Genomic DNA, 20,806 nt, shown 5'->3' with positions numbered 1-20,806 from the left:
TTGATCTTTCTATGTGGCCTTTATTTTCATCTCCCATGCAGCCCAGTGTCCCAACAAATCTCAAGAGTCCTGGGGGGGGGGGGGTCTTTAGTGACTCCAGACACACCTGTCCATCCTTTCTGAAGGCTCCTGTAAAGGAAAAGCTAGGCCAAAACTCAACATCCGTGAGGCTGTGGGGGAGTGGGGAAAAATGTTGGCCTTGAATGTGGGAAACCCGGGTTACAGACCATCATAGAACCTCAGAATTGGAACGAAGCCTGGGGTCATCAAGCTGAATTTGAACAAGGATCAACACAACTACAACACCCTCCCCCACCCTGAAATGTCCTACTCCAGATCTGCCCACCCCTTCATCTGTGCCCGCTGGAACACAGGCTTTATAACGAACAAACTTCCTTTCCTCTGAAGCCGGTTGCGGGCAGCTGAGAGTTTGACACCTCTGATCTCGAGCCTCGTCCTTTCTTACACCTTCCATCTTCAGGCAGTGAGACCCTGCCCCCTCCTGAGGACTCTGCTTCTCTCCCCAGCCCTTCCAAGACTGGCTACACTCCCCCTCGACTCACCAGCCACGACCGAGAAGTCGAAACAGTCCAAACTCTCTCTCTCTAGCGCCGTCACTCAGCAGCATCTCCTGCTTCTAGGTCTACAATGCCCAACTTGATCACCCAGTCCAGATCCTGGGGTCACTGTCCGTGGATCTCCAGGATACTCTCCTTCCTTCCTCGGTGAGTTTTGGGCAAGTAAAGCTCTTCACAACCTGGCCCCCTTCTGGCCTTCTGGCCTTCTTTGTCTCCCTCCATGAACTCAATGGTTTGGCTACCCGGCCTCCCTGAAGCGCTTCATGGCTTACCTGCATGGCTTTGCACTGGCCACCATTTGAACAGAGAGGCTACCAGACTTGAGAACTCTCAGTCATGAACACTTCAAATCCCTCATTCCAGAGATGGGGAGCCTGACTTGCCCAAGGTCACATGGCTAATTAGCAGAGCCCAAACTAGAGCCCAGGTCACCCAGACTACCATTTCAGTGTTCGTGCTATTATACTGGACTTTAAACTTTTTTAAAAAAATTACTAACAAAAAATTTACTTTCTTAATGACATTAAGAAAACAAATAAAATGAGCATTTCTGTATACATAGTAAGACGGAAAAATAGGATTGTACACAAAACAAGTTTCTATTATGTAGAGATTGCTTTTCTTTTTAAGTATATAAGAAATTCAACACAATTTTCAAAGCAGCTCACATTGTGTTTCCTTTTGACCTTCTTTCTGTTATCAACTGCACACTTAAAAAAAGTTTCTATGTCTTTTATTTTCCTTCCTTGTTTCCTCTTTCTTTCTTTCCTTCCTTCCTTCCTTTTCTTTTCTTTCTCCCCCTTCCTTCTTTTTAAAATTTATGTTTATTTTGTTAAATATTTGCCAATTACATATAAAAAATTTTAACATTCATTTTTAAAAATTTTAAGTTCCAAATTCTTTCTCCCTCTCACCTGTCCCCCACCCCTTGAGAAGGCAAGCAATATGATATCAATTATACATGTGAGGTCATGAAAACATATTTCCATATTAGCCATGTTCCTCCCTCCCTTCCTTCTTTGCTTCCTTCTTCCCTTTCTTCCTAACCCTAGCCCCCTTCTCCCTCCTACCCCCAGTGGGAGGGAAGAACTCTTACAACAAATATATGTAGTCACAAAAAAACCAAATTCCTACATTGGCTATTTCAGAAAAGGAGTTGTATACCATGAACCCACCCCATATTGGCCAGGTGATGGGTAGCACACTTCATTGCTGGTCATTGCTGGATTACTTTTTGGGTTGTGGGATCACCTTATCTGGGCACAGAGGTCTAAACAAAGAAAAACCTTTGAAAGTCTGTGGAAACACCACAAGACTCAACTCCAGGACTTGCTTATGTGAGCAAGCAAAGCTTTTTACCTCCCTTGCTTTAAAAAGTAGAAGGGGGCATATATATATATACATATACACACACATATATACACATGTATATATATACATATACACACACATATATACACATGTATATATATATATACACACATATATATGTGTGTGTATATATATATATATATATATAGTTAAGACAAAAGCTAAAGGCTGCTATTTCCAAGATATAGAAGATGTGACCTTTCCTCCCTTACCTCTCCAGTTAAAATTCAACTTCTGCCACCTACCCAGCAAAACTGAGTATAATCTTTCAGGGGAAAAAATGCTCATTCAGTGAAATAGAGGACTTTCAAGCATTCTTGATGAAAAGACCAGAGCTGAATAGAAAATTTGACTTTCAAATACAAGTCTCAAGTGGAACATGAAGAGGTAACCAGGAAAAGAAATCATAAGAGACTTATTAAGGTTGAACTGTTTACATTCCTGCATGGAAAGATGATATTTGTAACTCAAGAGACCTTTGTCAGTATTAGGGTAATTGGAGGGAAAAAATTATATGTATGTATGTATATAGATAGATAGATAGATGGATGGATGGATAGATAGAGGGTACAGGGTGAGTTGATGATGAAAGGGTCATATCTGAAGAATAAAATTAAGGGGTGAAAGAGGATTATACTAGAAGAAGGAGAAAGGGAGAGGTAGAACAGGGTAAATTATCTCACAAAAAAAAACAGAGAAGAAAAGGCTCTTACAGTGGAGGGGAAATGGGGAAAGGTGAGAGGGAATGAGTGAATCTTATTCTCATAGGATTTGACTTAAGGAGGGAATAACATATACACTCAATTGGGTATGGAAATCTGTCTTACCCTACAGGAAAATAATGGGGAAAGGGGACAAGAGAGTAGGGGGATGATAAAGAGGAGGGCAAATTGGGAAAGGGGGTAATCAGAAGAAAATATTTCTGAGGAGAGGCAGGGTCAAAAGAAAGAATAGAATAAATGGGGGGGCAGGATAGGATTAAGGGAAATAGAGTTAGTTTTTCACAGCATGTCTACTATGGAAGTATTTTGCATAACTGCACATGTATTACCTATATTGAGTTGCTTGCCTTTTCAATGAGGGTGGGTGGGGAAGGAGGAAGGGAAAAAATTTGGAACCCAAAGTTTTAAAAACACATTTAAAAAAATGTTTTCACATGCAACTGGGAAATAAGAAATACAGGAAATGGGGTACAGAAATCTTTCCTGCCCTACAGGAAAATAGAAGGGGAAGGGGATAAGAGAAGGGGGGAGAGACAGAAGGGAAAGCAGACTAAGGGAAGGGGTATTCAGAATGCATGCCATCTTGGGGTGGAGGGAGGGGCAAGATGGGGTGAAAATCTGGAACTCAAAATCTTGTGGAAGTAAATGTTGAAAACTAAAAATAAATAAATTTATTAATGAAAAAAAACCAAAAAAAAATTCAACCTCTGCCACTTTCTATCTGGGTGACTTTGGGTAAACCACTTAAATTCATGGGGCCTCCCTTTCCTTATCTGCAAAATGGAGGTGGGGTTTGGGTTGGGCTGGATACAGCTCAACTATGATCCCAATACTAGGAGCTGAGCTCAGCTGAAATGAGAAATGAGAAGCATCTCCTTCCTTGTCTGGCTCTGCTAATTCTCACAGTTTCCCTTGCAGTTTCTTGGTTTTATGGCACTGGAACGTGTTGAAAGGTTGATGATTAAGTTTCCAATAAAGCAGTCTTGCCTGGAGCCCAGCCCTAGACAGGAGTCTGTGGTGAGCAGTCAACTTGCCATGATTCCTTCGCCTTTGGTTTCTTGCTTTTCATTCTCCTTCACCAAGTCCAATCTCCCACTGGTTTCATGGTCATGCACATTTGGCTATGCCATTTTACAGATGAGAAAAAGGAAGGAGTCATGCAACTTGACAGAATCTCTGAGTTGGAAGATGCCAGCTTACGTAACCCCAAGTCCCCTTGACTATGTTTGGGACAAGAGGTCTAGCTTGGAGTCCTCCAGTGAAAGAAGAAACCACCATCTTCCAAGGGGGCTGTTCTGCTACAGAACAAGCTTTCCCTTACATCCGAAGCTAGGAGGTGCAGTGGATAGAGCAGACTTGAGTTCAAATCTGACTGCAGATACCAGCTATGTGACCCTGGGCAAGTCACTTAACCCTGTTTGCCTCAGTTTCCTCAGCTGTAAAATGATCTGGAGAAGGAAATGACAAACCACTGTCCTATCTTTGCCAAGAAAACCCCAAATGGGGTCACAAAGAGTCGGACATCACTGAAACAACTCAACAACAACAACAAAAACCTAAATCTGTCTCTTTGTGACTTTTTGTTCCTGGTTCTGCCCTCAGGGGCCAGTAAGAACAAATCTAATCTCTGTTTCACATGACAATCCTTCATATTCTTGACCACAGTTATCATGTCTTCCCTCTACTCTTCACCCCAAGTCTCCTCTTCCTCAGGTTAATATTCTCATGTCTTTAAGTCTTCCATTTATCCCTGTTTGCACCGTTAGGAATTTTCCTGCTTTGGCACTGTGGGCTGGGCAACAAGCTGGCTAATATCACCCTATCCATGGGGGAGTTCATCAGGATCTGCCCACTCAGCCATCTCAGGTCCTATCTTAAGTTAGCAGCTCACAGCACCCTGGCCGGGTGGGTTTAATAGTCCCCATGATGGCAGCCCTGAGATGCTTGCATGTGTAGGGAATTGGCTGAAGGACCTTGGACAGAGAAGAGCCCGTCTCCAGAGAGGACAGTGGGGTCCCACTGATCCTGGGAGTTGACAAAGCTTAGACTGTAGAAGGGATAGAGCCGCTTCCCCATCTCAGGCAGAGATGGCAGGCTGGGGTCTCAGGAAGAAGGACCAGGACAGGGCCAGGGTTTCTGCTCTTTTCCCTGTGGGAGGCTGGGGGAGTCGAGCTCTCTTTGCCCCACTTCTTCTCTATTCCTGGGGGGCCAAAGAGCACTCAGGGACTCTTCTGCCTTTGCCAGGTGGCCATCAGCCCCTGCTTGTCATCTCAGCCATCCTCTTATTAAGAATTCTATTTTCACTACACAGGTCTTTTTTGGGATAGATTTGCATGTTTGTACCCACTCAGGAATTTCCCCCAGAAGTCCCTGTGCTTGGAAGGTCTTCACTTATATGTCTCATCACTCACATAAGTATTTCCCCTCTACTCCTTAAACACAAAATGATCATTCAAGCATCTTGAGTCTCCCTTGAGCCTTGGCAGCTGGGAATGCAGTAGATGGCACTGAGCTTGGAGTCAGAAGACTCAAGGGCACATCTGGCCTTTGACATTTACTAGCTGTGTGACCCTAGGCAAATCATTTAACTTCTGTCTGCCTCAGTTTCCTCATCTGCCAGAGGATGATAAGACCTACCTCACAGGCTTGTGAGGATCAAGAGAGATGCTATCTGTTAAGCCCTTTGCAAACCTTAGAGTTCTATGTAAACTATTATTATCAGTGAACAGGGCCCAGCTCTTCTAGGTACTTTACTTCCTAGTGTCCAGAAGGCCTCAAGAGGATTGGCCACAAATCTGTGTAGGTGTGGAAGGTGGCCTGACAGATGACAGAGTATGTGGGTTTATTAAATATATCTCGCACCTGCTCACTTCCAGTTTCTCTAACAGCAATGATTCTGGTCTAATCAGCATCCTTGTTTTCTTCCAGCTTGTCCCTTCCCTTCCTAAAACATGGCACCCAGAACTCTGGGTGCCAACCTGCATGTAGACTGACCACGGCAGACAGTGGGCATCTCTTCCCCACCACTGCCTCAGGGAATCCCTTAAGATGCCTCTGACACACCACCTTCTGCATCGGTGGAATCAAATGGACTCATATGGACTTCTTGTTATTCAGTTGTGCCTGACTCTGTGACCCTATTTGGGGTTTTCTTGGCAAAGATACTGGAGTGGTTTGCCATTCCCTTCTCCAGCTCATTTGACAGAGGAAGAAACTGAGGCAAACAGGGTTAAATAACTTGTCCATGGTCACCCAGACAGAGTGTCTGAGGCCAGATTTGAACTCAGGAAGATAAGTCTTCCTGAATCTAGGCCTGGTACTCTATCCACTGCACCACCTCACTGCACTCAACTTAGAAAATCACAAATTAACATGATCTATGTTATGTTGTATTTTTATTTATTTTGTTAAACATTTTCCAATTACATTTTAATCTGGTTTGGGCCACACTGGGGAGTTTTGCACCGAGGTGGTGAGTTTGACACCTCTGTTCTACAGAAAGTCTCTCCTAACCTCCTGTCCCCCACCCTCAGCTGCTACTGTTCTCCCTCCAAATTACTTTGTATTTATTTACTTTATTGTTTTTATTTGTATTTCTTTTATATTATTATTTCTTTATACTAATATTCTTATGTACCCATTAACTCCATTAGTATATCAATTTCTTGACAGTAATGGCTAATTAATTGGTTGACTGGGGTTTTTGTGTGTGTGTGTGTGCTTTTATTTTTTTAATAGTATTTTTCCCCCGATTGGTTTTTATTCCCAGTGCCTAGCACAGTGCCTGGCACTCAGTAGGTGCTTAATAAATGCTTGCTTATTGATGACTGCCTGACACGATGCTTCTCTGTATAGAGATTCTGTGCAAATGCAGAATAACTACTATGGTAAAGGAGCATAAAGCTGTGCGAGGAACCCCGGGGTGGGGGATATTTACCTGGAGGAGCTGGAAGTGTCCATAGGTGCATGGTAGACGCTTTCTGTGATTCTTTGGTGTAGTTGACTTGCTTCTGTTTGAAGAAAAAGGTAAAAAAGCAAAAAAAAACCTCTTAATCATCCAGAAGTTTACTACCTAATTTTATTGATTCACTTATGTCTAGGATCAATCAGGTATTGAAGGAATCTGTGCATTATTTCATCAAGCTTTCTGGAGGGTGGAGGGGTGACAGTGGAGAGCTCCTTCCATATCTCCCAGTTGAGGAAGGTCCCCAGGGCAGCCATCTCATAATTCCTCATTGGCTGTGCTCTCTGAACTTCATCCCTGGGTACCTTTAATAAACACTTTTACATTCGTCCATCAATCCATCCATCCATTCATCCATCCATCCCATCTTGCTGCTAACAATCCTTGTAATCCACCATCCCTGTAATGCTACCACTGCCAGCATCAATGAGAGGGCCCAGCCCTCCCAATCTCAGGAAGAATACTTTAATCAGAACCATTTCTACCTCTTGGTCTTTGTGAGTTGGTAGCGGTAGCTGCTTGCCTGGAAAATAGCTCATTTAGGCAACTGAGTGAAGACAGTATCCAAAGGTAACCAGCCCCCCAGGCCGGAAAGCCACCCACAGATCTGTTTGCCATGCTCTCCTGGGCCCCTCTGGAGGGCACCGATAACGTCCATCACCCTCCCAGGAATAAGTGCGGAGCCGAGGAGGGGCCTGCTCTGCGGCCTTGCCTGCCTGGGTATGAGGGCATTAGTACATCTGAAGTTAAAAAGGCAACCAAGTTGCCCCTTTCCCAGGGCTCTGCATCATTCATGGGGTGCACTGGGCTGGTGGGCTACATCCCATGGGCCTGGAAAGGAAGGAAAAGGCTTCCTCCCTCTCGCAAGAATCTCCTTGGTGGCAGAGCTGACATTGGGGGTTGCGGGGGGAGGTGTGAGTCATCCAGCCTTTGATAGCAGAACTCCAGGGAGAATAATGGCTAATATCTACACATGGCTCTGCGGTCTGCAAAATACTTCCCCGACACGATCCCATCTTACAGACAAGTAAACCGAGGCTCAGAGCTCAAGTGATTTGCCAAGGATTGTGTGGCTAGTAAGATTTACAGGTATGCGTCAAACCACCGGGCCATTCTGAACTCTCCACAAACAATAATAATCAAGGTAGCTAACATTTACATAGCATCTTCTATGCGCCAGGCACTGTGCTTAGTGCTTTACAAATATTGTCTGGCTTAATTCTTACAGCAACCCAGGGAGGTAGGTGCTGTTACCCCCATTTTACAGATGAGGAAACTGAGGCAGAAGGCATTTGAGTGACTTGCCCACAGTCACACAGCTAAGTGTCTGAGGCTGGATTTGAAAGTGGGTCTTCCTGACTCCAGACCCGGTGCTGTACCCTCTGAGCCACACAGCTTGCCTCTGGGCCACGATATGGGGACCAGACTGTGGTTCACTGGTATAGGAAACTCTCTCTACCAATACAGGCTGGAGCCTTCTCTGCCATCTTCTCGAGTCTTGGAGAGTTGCCTTGAACCTGAGAAGTCGCGTCTGGCCCAGGATCAGGCAGCCAGTGTGTGTCACAGGCAGGCTTTGAATCCAGTCTTCCTGCCTTGAAAGTCAGCTCTTCATGCATTGTGGCATAAGGTCTTTCACCCTGCATGACTACAAAAAAAGGTACAAGCGAAGCGGAGGGAACAACCTGGGGCAGCTAGGTGAGACAGTGGCTAGAGCACCCAGGCCTGGGGTCAGGAAGACGGAGTTCAACTCCAGCCTCAGACACTTCCTAGCTGTGTGACCCAGCCTGCCTCCGTTTCCTCATCGGTGAAATGAGCTAGAGAAGGAAAGGGCAAACCACTCCAGCATCTCTGCCAAGAAAACCCCAAATGGGGTCAGGAAGAGTCAGACACCACTGAACAATAAGTTGAGGGAGGAAGGGCATGGGCAGCTGGGGAGAATCAGAAAAGACTTGAATAATAATAATAGCAGCAAGAGTAGATGTAGTAGTAGCATTTCTATAGCATTTTGAGGTTTGCAAAGCACTTCCTAGATGATCTCATTCGATCCTCTCAAAGCCATGTTGGGTTATTATTAGCCCCATCTTGTGAATGAAGAAACTGAGGCTCCGAGAGATGAAGGGACTTGCCCAGGGTCATGCAGCTACTAAGCATCTGGGGTCTTCCCGTGGGCCCTCCCTCAGACAACACAGTCACTAGTGGTGGTTGACGTGGGATACTCCCACGCTCAAGCCCAGCTCTCCTCACACCTGGGCAGGTAAAGCACAGCCCAGGGGAGAGAGGCCAAGGACCACCTGAGCCTGGGCCCGGGCTGTAATAAGGACACGCTTCAGGCAGGTGTGGTCACTATCTCCCCCCCCCCCCCACTGAAGTGGTCAAGAAGCTCTCCTGGTTTGGGGTGTTGATAACGTTTCTGTCACTGCTCTACCTTCTCAGTAACTCTCCCTTTGTAAAAGCTCATTGATGGTAACTGACTAAGTGATATCCAATCCGATAAGCATTTTGAGAACCTACTATGTGCCAGGCACTGTGCTAAGTGCTGGGATATCTAAGGAGATGTTAACTGGTCAACTCATATGGGCAGGGCAGGGGGACAATATTAGACAACCAGGCCTGGCCCCTTGAAGGGCAGCAGTAGCCTTCTTTGGAGGACCCAATCTGCTGGTTCCAATGGGGTCAGAGGACATGAACCCATAGTCTCATCTACACATGCATAGTTGTGTATCCCATTGGAATATGAGCTCCTTGAGGGCAGAGACTATGTTTTTGTCTTTCTTTCTATGCCCAGTGCTTAACACAGTGCCTGACACATAGTAGGTGGTTAATAAATGCTTGATGACAGACTGACAAACTGTATCAATGCTCCTTCAGGTGATGCCTCCCCAGGGGGAGGGGTCCCTGGGTAGACCTGGCAAGGATAGGGATGTAGGCTTCGGGTACGGCCTAACCAAAGGCGTTGAGCTAGAAATGGGCATAGGGAATTTGTGGGGGATGGTGGGGAGGCTGGTGGGCCAGATGGGAGGAATCATGGTGGGAAACTGAAGGAGATTCAATCAGCAGTGTCAGTCAGGGCAGGTGCCCCTCATCTCAGTTTAGACTTCATCCTGTCATGGGGAGGCTAAAACCTCACTGGAGCGGATTAGAGAGCGTGACATGTCAATGGTTAGAACAGAGACAAAACCTGCCTGAAGAATGTGTCCTTAACATAGCACATGGGCCTTAGTCACTTAGACCTTAGCCACTTCATTATCCCATTGCCTTTCGCTGATTTCACTTCCTTTTTTTCACTTATGTTAGTGGGGGGGTGCTTCAGAGTGAGCACCTTAGTGGAGACACATCGAATAGACTAAAAGCTCCCTGAAGGCAGGAATATCTTTGTTTGTTTTCCCATCTTACTATTTCCAAGGCCTAGAACAGAGCCCGGCACAACAGAATGGAATTGGGGGGATACACACACACAGCCTCAAGTGAGAACACCTGGGACCAACCACCCAGGGGCCAAGCTGGTCGGTGACGGTGGAGAAGCCCAGCCAGTTGAGTGTGGATGAGTCCTTGGCCCTCAACACTAGAGGATGAGGGCCAGGCTCCTCCGCCCAGGTTCCCTGTCCTCCATACACTGGCCCAAATCCAGCCTAAGACACACGCTAAGAGTGTGAGACCCAGGGCTGGTCTCCTAACCTCTCTTTGTCTCTTTCCTCCTCTATAAAATGGGAATCAACATCACACCTACCTCGCAGGGTTGTGAGGATCAGATGAGACACTATCTGTAAACAGCTCTATGAATGTGAGTGGTTGTTAGCAAGCATCAGCATTGGCATCATCATCTCATCTTTTTTCAATGAAGTTCAGATAGGACTGGTTGGAGGACAAGTCACCATCTGGCTTGATATTGTTTAGTAGATATTGATTGATTTTATATTTATGTACTTGTCATCCCCTCTATTAAAATGTCAATTTATTGAGAGCAATTGTTTAATTGTTGGCACATGGCAAGGGCTTCACTGATGATCAGTGATTGGTTGATGCTAACTTCCTCCCTCCCTAGTAGAATGTAAGCTGCAGGAGGGTAGGAACTGTGTTTCCTTTTTGTCTGTGCACAGTTTTGCAAAAAACACACACTGATTAATGGATTGCAGTTGGTCATACAGGTGGAGAAAATAACTGCTTTTTGTGATTGAATAACAGCTTTGGGATGAATTCAGATAACGGAGTGAGACAGAGCTAGAAAGAGCCTTAGTGGGATTTGAGCCAAAATCTTCTGACTCCACAGCCAGCACGCCTTTTCACTCTACACACTCCACCACTGCCACAGTGATCACAATCGTCATCTCTTTTCCTCTCCATCCTCCCCTCCTCTTCCTGTCCATCTTCCTCTTCTTCCCCCTCTTTTTCCTTTTCTCTCGTCCTCCTATTTTCCTCTTCCTTTTCCTCTTTTTCTTCGGCATCCTCCTCTTCCTTCTCTCCATCTTACTTTTCCTCCTTCTTTTTCTCCCCTCTCTTCCCCTCCCACCTTCCTTCTCTTCTTCCTCTTTCCCATCCCCCTCTTCCTCCTCTCCAGCTTCCTCCCTTTTCCATCCTCCTCCCTTCCTCCCCTTTTTATCCATCCTCCTCCTCTTCTCCATCTTTCTCCTGTTCTCCTCATTATCCTCCCTTTCTTCCCCTCACGCCCTCCTTCTCTCCCACAACATTCCACTGCCTCCTAAATACCCAGTGCTCATTTCTGACCCAGAATCTCTGTTTGGGCTAATCTCACTGCCTGGACGCCCTTTCTTTACCCTCTCCTCATCGGGGGTCTTTCCAGGTCTAGCCCAGGTAACTGCAGTGAGCTCTGCCAGCCCACAGTCATCTCCACTTCCTCTGAACTCATTCACCCTATGCACCCCTCATTTTTAAACACAAACTCCTGCTTTGTGTGTTCTTAATGGCTTCGTGTTTGGGTGTAAGTGTAAGAAGCAGGACCCCAGACTGTGACTAAAGAGACCTGAGTTCTAATTGAGACTCTGCCACTAATGCTCTGTGTGACCACAAGCAAGTCACTATGCTCCTCTGCACCTCAGTTTCCTCACCTGTCAAAGGCGGGGCACAGCAGAGAAGATGAGCGCCAAGAGCTCTCGTGGAATTCTGGGCTCAGCATTTATTTCCCTGTCTTGTCTGTTGGCTCCTCTCTCATATTTTTTGACTGTGCTATAGTATTTGATATTGCCGTATTTATTTGAATAAATGAATGCATAAATGAGTGAGTGGATAAGAGTAAATGTCCTGGACTGATTTCCCCCACAGATATGGTGCATTGATTTCTCTGTCTGGCATCTCCCGTTTTGATTTGAGAACTGCATTCCAACCTCCTAATCCACATCCTCATGGGGTTTTTCTGGGGAAACTCAGCTGAGGCCTTTAGTTGGGGAAAGGCTCTTAGTTCTGCAACTTCCTACCCAGTAGGTAATGTATGTGAAGGTCAAGTGAGAAGCAGAGGAAGTTGGAGGAGCTCTGGATTTGGTTCAAATAAAATACAAACAAGGCCAAATCCTTGGGTTGGCTCCCCATAGCCAAGTCTCCTACTGAGGATGGGTTCACTGTCTCATTCCACAGCTACATACTACACTCCCAAACCTGCTGGCCAGCCTGACGCTACAAACCACTGGTTACAAGCGGATGGATGGTTTGGTGCAAAGATATTTTAACTACCTTGGAAACAACCCAAAGCCTACCTCCTATGATGGTGGGTCAGTAGTGTGACATGATGAACATAATTTAAGTGTGATTAAAGAGAGCTAACAACAGGTAACTAGGTGGCGCAATGGATTGAGTGCTGTACACGGAGTCAGGAAGACCTGAGTTCAAATCTGGCCTGAGACAAGATCTTACTAGTCGTGTGACCCTGGGCAAGTCACTTAACCTCTGTTTACCTCATTTTCCTCATCCGTAAAATGAGGACAACAATATTACCTAACCTCTCAAGGTTGTTATGAGGATAAAACAAGATCATATTTGTAAAGTGCTTTGTAGATCTTAAAATGTTGATAAATGCTATGATGAAGATGAAGATGATGGCAGTGACTAATTCTGACTTATGCAGACTGATACTGAACACCTACCTAGAAGAGAGGTGGTGGACGATAGGTGCAGAATGAGGCATATACTATTGGTCAATGTGTTTGATTTGTTTTGCTAAATGTACTTTTTTTACTATGAGGGATGGTGCTAATGTGGGGGAAGTGGAGGATGGTGGGAGGAATTTACTGAGAAGTAACAGTGAAAAAAAGACCATCAATAAAACTTCAAAAAAAAAGACCCTGCTAGGAATGGTTCAGGCCAAATTACCCAAATCAGCTTATTTTGTCAGGCCCCTTCATAACTCAGTCAGACTCAGTCAAGGACAGCCCACCCCTCTCCTTTCAGCTACCCAGCTACGACCCACCATCAGTGGAGTTAATTTAGTGGGGATAGAACAGGTTGGGAATGAGCCACTTCTTACAGGCTTTTATTCCTCAAACCTCCCGATCAGCACTGTCCATGTAGGAGACAGGGAGGAGCCTAGGATCCCACTTCTAGAGAGGAAAGAGACTTCAGAGGACCTCTAGTCCAACCCCTTCATCTTATAGAAGAGGAATCAGAGACCCAGAGAAGTGATGTGCTGAAGGCCACAGAAGGTGTGAGCGTCAGAGCTGAGATTAGGACTGAGGCCTCCTGAGTCCAGAATGGGCTCTGATGCTGCAGTTTAAAGTTGGATTCTGTGACCGGGGAACATCATTCTCTTCTCTGTGCAAAAGGAATTGACTTGAACATTCAACACATGACTCTGGCCTCACAGTCTATGCATTTTCCACTTTCACCAGTGGGCTCAGACACAAAGAGCAGGGTTGCCACAACTTACTCACTGTAGTGAGGTCTCTGTCAGTGGAGATCTACAAGCATAGTTCATAAGACCATTGTCAGGGATCCTGTAGGGGGGATTTTTGCCTCAAGGCAGAGGCTGGCTTAGATCACCTCTGAGGTTCCTTCCAAACCTGCAATTTGCTTGGAGTCAAGACAGATCTGAGTTTGAATTCCACTTTTCTAACAATGACTAGTCATGTGACCCTCTGGGCATGTCCCTGGAACTCTCAGTTTTAGTTTCTTCATCTGCAAAATGGGGCTAGTAATGCCTCTAGTATGGAGGGCTGTCATGAGCATCCCATGCAACCACCTGTTTGGTACTTTCCACTGGAGCTCAGTGATTTCTCTGCCCTGTGGGGAAGAGGGTGGAAGATCATAGGGCACTCATGTACAACTTTAAATGTCCCAGAGGCATATTCAAAGCAAGATGGGAATTCAAACTGAGAGTAATTTGCTAGCTGACTCTCATTAACTTGGCACAAATCAGAAACAACCGTCTCTTATCTTTTCCTTCCTTTACCCTGGACCTACGCCTGGTAGACAGGGCCAAGCCCTTGTTTTCATCTCTCCAGGCAGATACCATGCCTAATTATCAGGTTTCAATTTGGTCTCTGGGTTTTTGCCTCTTTCTATTCTATGTATAGTTTCACACTTATTCACATAAAGTGAAACTTATCCTCCTGAGGCAATGTGCTGGTCTCAGAAGAGAAACATGGCTCCTCTTTCACATCTCTGAATTAACACTGCCCACCCACTGGGGCTCTCTCTTCACAACTTTTATCCATGCGCCCAGAAATTGATGACACAAAGATTCAGCCTGGTGTTGAGGAAGGAGCCTTGGGAGTAGGAAGGCCTGGGTTTGAGTTCTGGCAGGAACCTCCATGCTGTTGTTATGCCCTGTAAAATGGGGCTAATGCCCCCAGCAGCACCTGCCTCCCAGGGTTCTTGGGAGGGAAGAACTCAGTGAGATGGAAAGTGCTGCATGAATTGAGGAGGGTCTGTTTCCAAAGAGTATGAATTCTGCATAGAACGCTATGGGCACAGACATAGACTAAGCCCCAGAGGGAAAAGTAGATGGGGCCACCTTGGAAAGTAATGGATTCCTCCTCACCAGAAGGCTTCAAACAAAAGTTGGATGACCCCATTACTTGGATACATTGTGAAGGTTTTATTTCCCATGTATGGGTTGAACTAGATGGCCACCAAAGTCCCTTCCTCCTGCCACGTGTGGAAGGTGAAGGGGAAGTGTTGTCATGGAGGACTCCCGGAGGAGAGGAGGAAGGAAGGGATCCCCTACCTCTGCAAGCTTCCAGTTGTCCCGTCAAGACTTTCCGGATCTCAGAAACCCAGAGGTTTTTCAATTCTACTGAAGATGCCTACATAGACAGAATCACAGAGAGGAACTCGATGGGCGTCGGAATGAATCAATTATGATAGACATTGCCCTTTTGTGTGTTCAGGGATTATAGCCTCCCCTAGGTGACCTTTTGAATAGTCAGCCAGTCCCCAAGCATTTATTAAATGCCTACTATGCACTAGGCACCATGTTAATAAATGATGGTCTGACTGACTGACTGATAGAAGATCTTTTCCAGTGGGAAAAGAGAATCCACCCAGCTAGGCAGAGGGCTTACCTGAATGATGTACACTTCTTCCCGACCATTGTACCAAATCTCAAACTTCTTGTTGTCTCCTTTCACATTTTCTGTGATGCCAACCATGCCCATCTAATGCAGAAAGAGAAAAGAAATGCTTGGAATCACTGTTTTCTATTTTCCAAGGATGAATTGCCCTGGTCGCCTTTCCTTCCCATGCCTTCTAGTCTCTTAGTCTCTGTCTCTCTCTATCTCTGACTGTCTCTGTCTCTTTTGGTGGCTTTCTCTCTGGCTATCTCTCTCTAGCCATCTATGTGAATTGGATTTAAGTGAGGCAGAGCTGAGCCTCCCTCTCTCCTCCAGGCATCGAAGCCCAGTGGCAAGACAAAAGTCAAGATGACTGGCGATGACCGCAGGATGCAGCCGGTGACCTTGGCCTTTCTAAATTAAGGTCTTTCCCAGATCTCAATTTGTTATTATGCCATATGAAATGAGATAAATGAAGAACTCAAAGAAATACAGGGAAATATATGGAGTAATTCAGTGATATGAGAAGAATCAAAAAGAACGTATATACTGACTATAATTATTCAAATAATAACTGGCACAAAATCCAGAAAAATTGTACAGAGAAATAAACATTTCGAAAGGGACGCAGAAACAAATGGTATGATTGCTATCTGGTTAAAGTTAGCGTCTTTTTTCTATATAAGCTATAAATAATAGCTATTTACAATCATTTAAAAAATTCCTATTCATGTATTTAAGTGTCTGAATTTGTTGGTTACTAAGCTTATAATTATTGCTTTAATCTTTCTGTCTGTATTTATATATATATATTCTCCTACTCATATTTTTAATGGCCTTTAACTTCCTCTCATATGTTTATTGTTTAACTTGTCTCATCCATTAACTAATGTGTAAATGCTTTTAAATGCTAGACTTGGAGGCATAATGAATTATTAGAACTATTCCACAAGGGAATAATTTTATACATTTATGTGGCCATGTTCATCCAAAGGGAGATAAATAAAATTATAAAACTATTATTATTCATAATTAATGACTCTCAAATAAGACTATTATCTCAAATCCAGCAATATTCAACTAATTTTTTTTAGCTTAACAAACTCCTGACTATTATCCATTTTAGAGCTCTCCAACAATGAAATTTCTGAATGAAAGGAGAAGAAATAACTTCATATTGCTTTAAGTTATCAAGTAAAAGAGGTGCCTGGATTTTTTTTTCTGTAAAACATTCCCTTGGTAATCAGTTACATTTCATCATCCTTCTCTTTTTTTTCCAGTTTAAAAAAGATATTGCCAGGTTTATTCTGTGACTTTTTTTTTAATTGCCCAGAGTGAATAAAGCGAAATCAAAAGAACAATATGCACAGTGACTACAAAGATGTATATGAAGTCCACATGGAGAAGCCCAAACATTCTGGTTGATTACAACAGTCAGTGTTAGTAGGGTAATGTCAAGATGAAAAGACACTTCCTGTTCCTTCTCTTTTTAAATTAATCCATTTTCCCTTCCTTCATACTCTTAATATGCTGTGCTCCTTTACCATTAGAACATTCCAAACCATTGTTTTCCTAATATCGTATGGTTTTTTCCCTTCAGAGGATGCTCAATATTCACCTATTCTATCAAAGCCCTAAATCAGCTGCAATAACCCGCCTTTTGGAAAGCATTGCAACAATCATAAGCCCTCTCCAAAGGGAGAATGCCTGCTTAGGAATACCCGCTTTACACTGTCATCCCTAATTCCTGGGCACCCCAGAGTCACTGTGGACAGCTTTCGAGCTTCCCTGTGATGGGGAAGCATCTGAGGAAAACCGATGGATCTAGCATGTTTCTTCATCAACATTCCATTTGTTCCTCTTTAGGAGGGTCTCGCCCCCTTCTACACTTCATCCTAATGAGCTCATCCATCAAGGTACCAGTGGGCATTGAAAGGACCTGTGGTTATTTGGCCAAACTCTTCAGCTTCCCTAACAGCTTCCATTTTTTTTCCAGGATAACAGATTCTATAACATTTGATTTACCATGAAATTTCCATTCACAGAGATTACATGCACAGCAAGAATTTTACATCAGTATTGCTATTTCTAACATAGAATATCACCGTCAAAGTGTTTTGTTCCTTTCTTTTCTTTCCAATAGGATTTGTATTCTGAAAGTATCATTCCACCCACTTTGTGAGATGCATCCTAAGCATCCTCCTAAGAATTCCAGTTCTCACAATTTATTTTTTAACCTTCCAATATTTGAATAGAAGCTTATATCTTCTGCTGGCTGTTTGGACCCATCATGTACCAATATATCTTTTGATCTGGGTTTACACCAACATGCCAATTTTTCCTTAGGCACACCAAATGTTTTCCTTACTACTATACTTGGGGGCCTATATTAATCCAAAACTCTTGCTTATGTGCTTTCCTTTAATTTTTCGTTTTAATAATTATTGTCACCATTTTTCTTCTATTTAGTATTAGGAATCTGATCTGTTAAAGATTTTTTTTTGTTAAGAATAATATTATACTCAATGTTTTATATATAATATATAGCAATGTAATATAACATTATATATACAATATTACATATAACACAATATGTAATTACATATAATAATATTCTTAATGAAAAAAATAGCATGTGTCTTCGAGTCCTAAGAATCTATGTAGCAAACAAAGCCTGTCAATTGAAGACTTGCAAAATTATCTTGTAAATGGACAAATCACTGAGAGTACATCTGGATCAGAATCTCCCTTTTGCAAGAGAACACTTTCCTCTTTCCTTCCACCTACCCAACTTCTGCTAATGAACATTTGTAAATTGCTGGTGACCTCATTCTTCCCCAACTGTCACCTTCATAAGGAGGCAGGTGGGGTGACCTCAATGAATTAGCTCTTTCTTACTTCTTGAGTAATCCCCCTGTAACCTCAGCCAGCTCTGGCCAGGGCTGTAGGCCTAGATTTTTTTTTTTTTATGGTAGCCTTTAAAGTCTATAAACACCTTCATATGCACGATCTCACAATTAGCCTCACAATAGCCATATAAGGCGACTGCTGCTGATACAATTGATCTCCTCTGTTTTACAGATGAAGAAACTGAGGCTCAGAGAGATTTAGAAACTTTGTCCAGGATCATACAGCCTGTAAGTGTCAGAGGCAGATTTCAAACCCTGGTATTTCCTCATTCTCAGCGAAGTGCTTCTACTCTACCTCACCTGCCTTTTCTTGGGCATATCTATATCTCCAGAGTCATCTCCCACCTGTAAGACTTCCTTAGTTCTTGGCTAATGGACATTCAGGGAGCAAGGTTCAGTTGCTTGTGTGAAGCCCCAGTGCAAATGTGGGCTTTGGAAATAACAGGGATTTAAAAAATACACTTTGACCCTTTCTTCAGAGTCAGTGGAATGATCATAATAGGAAACAAGAGAAGTTATTGTGAAAAACTGAAGAAGCAGCACCCAGCAATGCAGGTAAGGAGTTCATTTAAAACTGATTTAGGAATATCTGGGTAAATACACTGACGCAGGAGTTTGAACTCCCTTGGTTTCTAAGCACCCAGTTCTTCCCTTGCAGGGGCAGGTTGTCAAGTTCTGAAACTGACCCTACCTGGTCAGGGGGAGGGGTGGAACCTGGCCAGTGATGGCCATCACGTTCAGCACACCAAGATATGTGTTCTTTCTTAGGACCTCCTGTAGGCTGGGGAGACTGCTCTGACCAGGACGACAGCATCACCTTCCTGGAAGCCAAGTAGCACAATACACAGAGAGCGGGTCTGGAGTCAGGAAGACCTGAGTTCAAATCCAGCCTCAGACACTACTAGCAGTGTGACTCTGGGCAAGTTATTTATCCTTAGTTACCCCATCTGCCGGTGGAAGGAAAGAGGGAGACGCTTTCTTGCAAAAGGGAGATTCTAATCCAGATGTATTATCTCATTTAATCCTCACAAAAGTCCTGGGAGGTAGGTGCTAGTACTAGAGGTCATTGAAAAGTACGGTGGTATAATGGATGGAGTTCAGGTACAGAGTCGGAAGACCTGGCTTTGAATCCCACACATTTATTAGCTGGGGGACCCTGGGCAAGTCACTTCACAGTCCTTGGCCTCAGTTTCCTCCTCTGTAAAATAGGAGGACTGAATGTCTTCTGAGGTCCCTTCTAGCTCTCAATCAATGAGCCCATGATATAGTCTAACTCTTTCATTTTATAGATAAGGAAATTGAGGCCCTGAGAGAGAGAGGCTTAGTGACTAGCCCAGAGTAACACAGGAAGCGTGAGACAATCCGTCATCAAACCCACATCTTCCACAGGACCTTAGGCCAGGCTCAGGCGCATTCCTCTGGCAAAAGGGCAAAGGCGGAGAATTTTGGAAACTGAAAATGAATCCTACTAAATTCTTTTCTTTTTTTAAAAAATTTTTTTGGGGGTAGGCAATGGGGTTAAATGACTTGCCTAGGGTCACACAGCTAGTAAGTGTCAAGTGTCTAAGATCAGATTTGAACTCAGGTCCTCCTGACTCCAAGGCCGGAGCTCTATCCACTGTGCCACCTGGCTGATCCCTAACAAATTCTTCAAGGAGGCAGCTGCAGGCTCATACCTTCCCCAGGGTGAGGCCCGGCTTTGTCAGCTGCTTGTGAGCAGCACAAATTCTGCTGGGCTCTGGGAAAAAAACCAGTGAAGTGATAAAAATCAGCAACTTCCCTCCAAAGCCAGGGCTCAGGAGGGAAGTACAAAGGGACAGACTCTGACCCCCCTTCCCTATGGAGGGGCCTCACATGACCTGTCACCAGCAGCAGCACCAGCCTGAATCTGCCACTGGGCTGATTCCTTGCCCTTCCATTGTCTGTGTTGGCAACTGTTTGCTTTTTTGGAGGCACTTTCCTGCGTTCTTGCCAATCCCTCCCTTTGGTTGTGGGCACAGAGAAATTAGTATTAGACTAATGGTCAAGAAGATCTGGGTTTAGGAAGATCTGGGTTTAGGGAGATACAGGAAGAAATAGGCAGCAAAACTATACTAGCGGGGGACCTCAACCTTCCCCTCTCTGAACTAGATGAATCTAAACACAAAATATACAAGAAAGAAGTTAAGGAGATCAACAGAATTTTAGAAAAGTTAAATGGGGTTGACTTCTGGAGAAAACTGAATGGGGACAGAAAGGAATACACCTTTTTCTCGGCGGTCCATGGCACCTGCACAAAAATTGACCATGTACCAGGGCATAAAAACCTCACAAAACAACATAGAAAGGAAGAAATATTAAATGCATCCTTTTCAGATCATGATACAATAAAAATTATATGTAATAAAGGGCCATGGAAAGATAGGCCAAAAATTAATTGGAAACTCAACAATCTAATCCTAAAGAATGAGTGGATCAAACAACAAATCATAGAAATAATCAATAACTTCATCCAGGAGAATGCAATAATGAGACAAGAAGATTTGGATTTAAATCTCACTTCTGATTTTTACTAGCTCTGTGACCCTGAGCCTCAGTTTCCCCATCTGCAAAATGGGGTTAATAATTACAACTATGGAACCTATATCTCATGGAATTGTTGTGAGGACTAAATTAGAGAGATATTATAATGTGTATATATGTGTGTATATGTGTATAGATATATACATATACATACATACAGATAGATATATAGATATCTAAATCTAAAGAGGTAATATCCATTAGA

At 44.0% G+C, this 20,806-nt stretch overlaps 1 protein-coding gene across 1 annotated transcript in view; it reads right to left on the bottom strand.

The window, feature by feature from the left end:
* Positions 1-20,806, bottom strand: part of MCF2L2 (MCF.2 cell line derived transforming sequence-like 2) — a 359,025-nt gene that overhangs the window by 42,838 nt on the left and 295,381 nt on the right. Inside the window, exons 23-25 of the mRNA XM_027875876.1 lie at positions 15,143-15,235; positions 14,806-14,884; positions 6,609-6,681 (exon numbers count right to left, since the gene is read on the bottom strand). Coding sequence (XP_027731677.1) covers positions 6,609-6,681; positions 14,806-14,884; positions 15,143-15,235 — 245 coding nt within the window. The remainder of the gene's footprint in view (positions 1-6,608; positions 6,682-14,805; positions 14,885-15,142; positions 15,236-20,806) is intronic.

The sequence above is a fragment of the Vombatus ursinus genome, unplaced genomic scaffold (assembly GCF_900497805.2).
Source record: "Vombatus ursinus unplaced genomic scaffold, bare-nosed wombat genome assembly UNPS02014810.1, whole genome shotgun sequence".
Taxonomy (NCBI): Eukaryota; Metazoa; Chordata; class Mammalia; order Diprotodontia; family Vombatidae; genus Vombatus; species Vombatus ursinus.
This window is presented reverse-complemented; position numbering and strand designations above follow the sequence as displayed.